Source organism: Lathyrus oleraceus, chromosome 1 (genome assembly GCF_024323335.1).
Source record: "Lathyrus oleraceus cultivar Zhongwan6 chromosome 1, CAAS_Psat_ZW6_1.0, whole genome shotgun sequence".
In the NCBI taxonomy this organism is placed as follows: Eukaryota; Viridiplantae; Streptophyta; class Magnoliopsida; order Fabales; family Fabaceae; genus Lathyrus; species Lathyrus oleraceus.
Window position 1 is genome coordinate 440,359,743 of NC_066579.1, and position 5,721 is coordinate 440,365,463.

At 37.4% G+C, this 5,721-nt stretch overlaps 1 protein-coding gene and 1 pseudogene across 1 annotated transcript; one reads left to right on the forward strand and one right to left on the reverse strand.

Annotated features, from left to right (window-relative positions):
* Window positions 1-2,670: 2,670 nt before the first annotated feature.
* On the forward strand, window positions 2,671-4,368 carry LOC127081213 (nudix hydrolase 15, mitochondrial). Its single transcript, XM_051021496.1, has 4 exons — window positions 2,671-3,107; window positions 3,181-3,323; window positions 3,834-3,953; window positions 4,070-4,368. The coding sequence occupies exons 1-4, from the start codon at window positions 2,744-2,746 to the stop codon at window positions 4,310-4,312; spliced, it is 870 nt and encodes a 289-aa protein (XP_050877453.1). The 5' UTR covers window positions 2,671-2,743; the 3' UTR covers window positions 4,313-4,368.
* Window positions 4,369-4,384: 16 nt separating this feature from the next.
* On the reverse strand, window positions 4,385-5,086 carry LOC127115197 (magnesium-chelatase subunit ChlI, chloroplastic-like; annotated as a pseudogene).
* Window positions 5,087-5,721: the final 635 nt, after the last annotated feature.

The window sequence follows — 5,721 nt, forward strand, 5'->3', positions numbered from 1 at the left end:
TGTTTTTTCTGAAAAATGGTAATCACAAAAAAAACATAAATAAATAATAATCTTCCATCTGCATAATATTTGTTTGCACTTCATTTCTCTAAAATCAAAATATCAAATCATTATGCAGGTTGATTTTCAAATCCATTGAATACAATGATCCTACTCCCTCTCCAAACTTTGCTTTCCGTGTGTTTGAAGCAGAGGAAGAGAATGACGATGAAGAAGTATCTGATGAGTTATCCAATTTATTAAGCATGAGGAAAAAGCCATTCAGCCGTTTGAAGAGCAGATTGAACTAGTCAACTTGGGTTCCGAGGACGATGTGAAGGAAGTCAAGATTGGGTCTCAACTGTGTCTAGAAGCTAAGAAGGGGTTGATTGATCTTTTCTGAGATTATTCTGATGTGTTTGTCTGATCCTATCAAGATATGCTTGGATTAGATTCTGAGATTATGGAGGATAGATTGCCTTTGAAGGCAGAATGCCCGCTGGTCAAGCAGAAATTGAGAAGAAATCATCCTGATGTGGCAGTAAAGATCAAAGAGGAAGTGCAGAAGCAGATTGATGCTGGTTTTCTTGTTACCTCCGAGTATCCGTAGCGGGTGGCCAACATTGTGTCTGTTCCTAAGAAAGATGGAGAAGTCCGCATGTGTGTTGATTATAGAGATATGAACAAAGCTAGTCCGAAAGATTATTTACCTTTACCATACATTGATATGTTGGTAGACAATACATCTAAATTCAAAGTCTTTTCGTTTATGGACAGATTTTCCGGTTACAATCAAATCAAGATGACACCTAAAGATATGGAGAAGACCACATTCATTACACCCTGGGGAACATTTTGTTATAGAGTGATGCATTTCAGTTTAAATAATTCTAGTACAACGTGCCAGAGAGTTATGACCATTCTTTTTCATGATATGATGCATAAAGAGATTGAAGTCTATGTTGATGATATGATTGCCAAATCAAGTGATGAAGAAGAACATGTTGAGCATTATCGAAGTTATTCCAACGTTTGAGGGAGTATAAACTCCGCTTGAATCCCAATAAGTGTACTTTTGGTGTTCGTTCTGGTAAGTTGTTGGGCTTTATTGTCATTGAGAAGGGTATTGAGGTTGATCATGCCAAGGTCAAAGCAATACAAGAGATGTCTGCGCCCAAGACTGAGAAGCAAGTTAGAGGTTTTCTCGGCCGCTTGAACTATATCTCAAGATTTATATTACATATGACTGTCACATGTGCGCCAATATTCAAGCTCCTTCGGAAAGATCAGTCTTGTGATTGGACCGAAGATTGGCAGAAAGCTTTTGATAGTATCAAAGAGTATCTACTTGAACCTCTGATTCTGTCTCCGTCTGTTGAAGGAAGACCGTTGATCATGTATTTGACTGTGCTTGATGAAAGTATGGGTTCTGTCCTTGGTCAGCAAGATGAATATGGAAAGAAAGAATATGACATTTACTACCTCAGTAAGAAATTCACCGACTGTGAGACTCGGTATTCTATGCTTAAGAAGACATGTTGCGCATTGACTTGGGCTGCTAAGCGTATGCGCCAGTATATGTTGAATCATACTACTTGGTTGATATTCAAAATGGATTCAATCAAGTACATTTTTGAGAAGCCCGCTTTAACTGGGAGGATTGCCCGTTGGCAGATGTTGTTATCTGAGTATGATATTGAATACCGACCTCAGAAAGCTGTTAAAGGTAGTGCCTTGGCTGACCATTTAGATCACCAACTGATTGAAGATTATCAGTCAGTGCAGTATGATTTTCCTGATGAAGAGATTTTGTACTTGAAGATGAAAGATTGTTGAGTCATTGCTTGAAGAATGACCAGAACCTGATTCCTGTTGGGGCATGGTATTTGATGGAGCTGTTAATTTGTATGGTAATAACATTTGGGCAATGATTATTACTCCTCAAGGCACGCATTTTCCGTTTACAACTAGATTGACCTTCAAGTGTACAAATAATATGGTTGAGTATGAAGCTTGCATTATGGGGCTTGAAGAGGCCATTGATCTTAGAATTAAATGTCTTGACGTCTATGGAGATTCAACTTTGGTTGTGAATCAGATCAAAGGTGAATGAGAGACGAATCAACCCGGTTTGATACCATATAGAGACTATGCGAGGAGGATTTCAACTTTCTTTACAAAGGTTGAGTTTCATCATATCCCTTGAGATGAAAACCGGATGGCAGATGCTCTTGCAACGTTGACTTTAATGATTGTGGTGAAATTTTGGAATGAAGTTCCAAATTTTACTGTGATGCGTCTTGATAGGCTAGCTCATATATTTGCCATTGAAGAAGTCAAAGATGAAAAACCATGGTATTTTTATATCAAATGTTTCCTCCAAAATCAGATTTACCCGACAACGGTCACACATGGATAACTAACTCTACATGTGGATAACTAATTCTAGAATAGTTGAAAAATTGTTATGAATTGGTTGTATAAATTAATATTGTGCTTGAAATAAATAGTGGAACTGACTTGATTGATAAACTCTGATATCATATTCCTCTCGTAAAAGACTGAGGAATTGAAAAAGAAAGAGAATCAAAATGAATTCATTCATATGAAATAGAATTACAAAATGGTAATATAGTTAGGACTAATGTACAATATTGACCGTATATTGGGAAGGAAGATAACAAACCTAACCAAATAAACCTTTGAGAAATGACAATAGCTTAATGTAGTCTAGTAATCTCAATTATTATCTTATGCTTATGAGATGAGCGAACGACCAGTATTAAAATACGCTGCTACTTTTCCACAAACACAAGATCCTTGTCACCTCTGTTTTTCCAACTTCCATGTTCCACCTCTTTTGAAAATATTTTTCATTACCTTAATGGCTTCAAACACGACAAACAACGAGGTACGAGGTTCACATCAAAGGTTACAAACTTTGCTTCATCATCTCCAATCATCTTCCAATTTCAATTCCAATTCCACGTCCACCAATTCACTCCAACAAATTTCAAATTCCAAACCCAACAAAGTAGCCGCTGTTCTGATTTGTTTGTTCGAAGACCAAGATGGGAATTTGCGAGTAATTCTGACGCAGCGTGCTTCTTCTCTCTCAACCCACGCCGGTTAGTTTGGCGAATCCATTTACATATTTACCCTCTTTCTGGTAACACTAATTGGTTTGGTTTTTGGTTGCAGGTGAGGTTGCTTTGCCAGGTGGGAAGAAAGATGAATGTGATACTGATGATGTTCAAACTGCGCTGAGAGAAGCTAAAGAGGAGATTGGATTAGACCCTTCTCTTGTTACTTTTATTACTCTTCTTGAACCCTTTCATACCAAGGTACTCACTCTTTATCATCTATCCCCGGCACCGTCTTTGAGGGCGTGCAATGGAAACTACCACATACTATCCAAAATTTGACACATCTTAATCTTAAGTTTACACCGGGCCTCCGAAAACCTAAGACAGTCCTGTCTAGCATCTAGCACTACTCTATTAATCTCAGTTTGTAAATTTTTTATACACTCTAATGGGTTGAATTTGGACCTTGTTATAACTTATGTCATCTAAAGTGTGAAGGGATGGAATGGTTTTCAGGTGATCGGGTTATTAGTCCATTTTTGCTATCGGATTTTCCAACAAGTAGTATCAAAATTTAGATAGTAATTGTAAATAATGCAAGTATATTGACACGAGAGAGTCTTCGATATCTTAAGGTTTTAGATAGAGATATACGATACCGATACCAATATCATACTAAGTTCCCTCGTGCATGATCACTGGCCATTGGGATTGGACGATTAAAACTTCCCTCGTGCATGATCCCTTACTGAGTTATTTTAATTGTAGTACGGCATCACAATAATACCGGTGGTTGGAATATTGTCCAACAAGGATGCATTTTTGCCAGTTTTAGATTCAGCTGAAGTTGAAGCCATATTTGATGTCCCCTTGGAGATGTTCCTCAAGGTTCTTATCTCATTTAAAATTTTGCACTCTAATGTTTTTTGGTGTTATATTTATTTAGTCTTCGACATGATCAAATGCAAAGGAACTTAATTTCTTACATTATTGTTTGAATGCAGAATGATAATAGAAGAGCTGAAGAAAGAGAATGGATGGAAGAGAAGTATCTTGTACATTATTTTGATTATGAGGTAGACAACAAAAAGTATGTGATATGGGCCATAACTGCTTCCATCTTAATTAGAGCTGCTACCCTTTTACTTCGGCGCCCGCCAGATTTTTTAGAGCAGAGGCCTAAATTTTGGGGAGGAGTTACCGAAAATGACACGATGATACTACAGAGGAGTAATTCACAATTGTAATTTTGTTTCTATCTCTTTAACTTCGAATAAAATTTTCCAGATGAAATTGTACTTCATTTATACATATCACCTTCAGCTGAATATTTCATAAAATTTCTCTGTGACGAGTAAACCCGAGTCTATTGACTCCAAAGGATCCTTTCTAAGACGGTGTCTCAAGCAGTTAGGGATGACTGTAGCAATATCCTCTACACTTACTTTGTCTCTTCCCTTCAAAGCAGCCAAAGCTTTAGCAGCTCTATTTGATACAATGTCTCCTCTCAATCCGTCCACGTTCAACTCTGCGCACCCTCGAGATTTTCACTTTCAGATCTTGATCGATTTGAACTGAAGAAAGTAAACTCCTTGCTGAGGTTTTTTGTTCCATGAGCTTCTCTTACTCGGCTTTGTAAGTCTCTCGAAATTCCTTCGGGTTCTTGTCGAACCTAGCACTCTCTTCCACAATTTTCACTCTCAGTTCAGCTTCTCTAACAGTCCCCACTTGAGCATGCATTCCAAACCTATCAAGCAGTCGTGGCCCGAGGCCCCCTTCTTCAGGATTTCCCGAACCGATTAGGATAAACCGAGCAGGATGCGAGATAGAAATACCCTCTCTCTCCACTGTGTTCCAACCTGATGCAGCAGAATCCAACAACACACCAACTAAATGATCATCCAAAAGATTAACTTCATCGAAGTATAAGATTCCTCTATTAGCTTTAGAGGGTGTACATGCTCATATGCCTTAATGCCCTCGTTGAGAACTTTTTCAATGTCCATTGTACCGCAAACCATGTTAATTTTGCTCAAATCAGTCAATTGAAACATATTTTATATAACTGTAAATATGTGCAATGCTGAGAGGCAAACAAAAATATCATAATATAGAAAAAAAGTTATATATTCAATCAATAATTTGCTAAAACGGAATATCCCTAAATCTACCTGTTCTACTGAGTAACTTCAGTAGATTAACAGGAAACTGAGACTTCCCCTTTGTGCCATTAATTCCAATTCCTCCACAGAACTCCGTTACAAAAAGAATAAAGATCACAACTTTAAAAGAAAGAAACCACATATATGAAACGGATCTTTCTTAATTCTTATTGTCAAATGCCAAGATGGAATACGTCGTAGCCGTTAGTTGTTGTGCTCAAACATTGTAGCTCAAACACCAATTATTTGATTTTGATATTAAATTACAACGTATTCCTATTATATGCGACAACACTAGTGCTATTAATCTAATCAAAAATCAGGTGTTACACTCTTGCACTAAACATATTGAGATACGTCACCACTTCCTAGGTGACCATGTTGAAAAAAGAGATGTTTTATTTGAGCATGTTGATAGCAAAAATCAACTTGCGGATATCTTTACAAAACCTCTTGCGACCGAACCATTTTTCAACATTCGAAGGGAATTGAAC

Bases quoted from the DNA above. Each gene is read 5' to 3' on its own strand.
- LOC127081213 (XM_051021496.1), top strand. From the start codon at position 2,744: ATGAGCGAACGACCAGTATTAAAATACGCTGCTACTTTTCCACAAACA. The intron at 3,108-3,180 runs GTTAGTTTGGCG...TTTTGGTTGCAG, and splicing joins TTCTCTCTCAACCCACGCCG to GTGAGGTTGCTTTGCCAGGT. The intron at 3,324-3,833 runs GTACTCACTCTT...TTTTAATTGTAG, and splicing joins TTGAACCCTTTCATACCAAG to TACGGCATCACAATAATACC.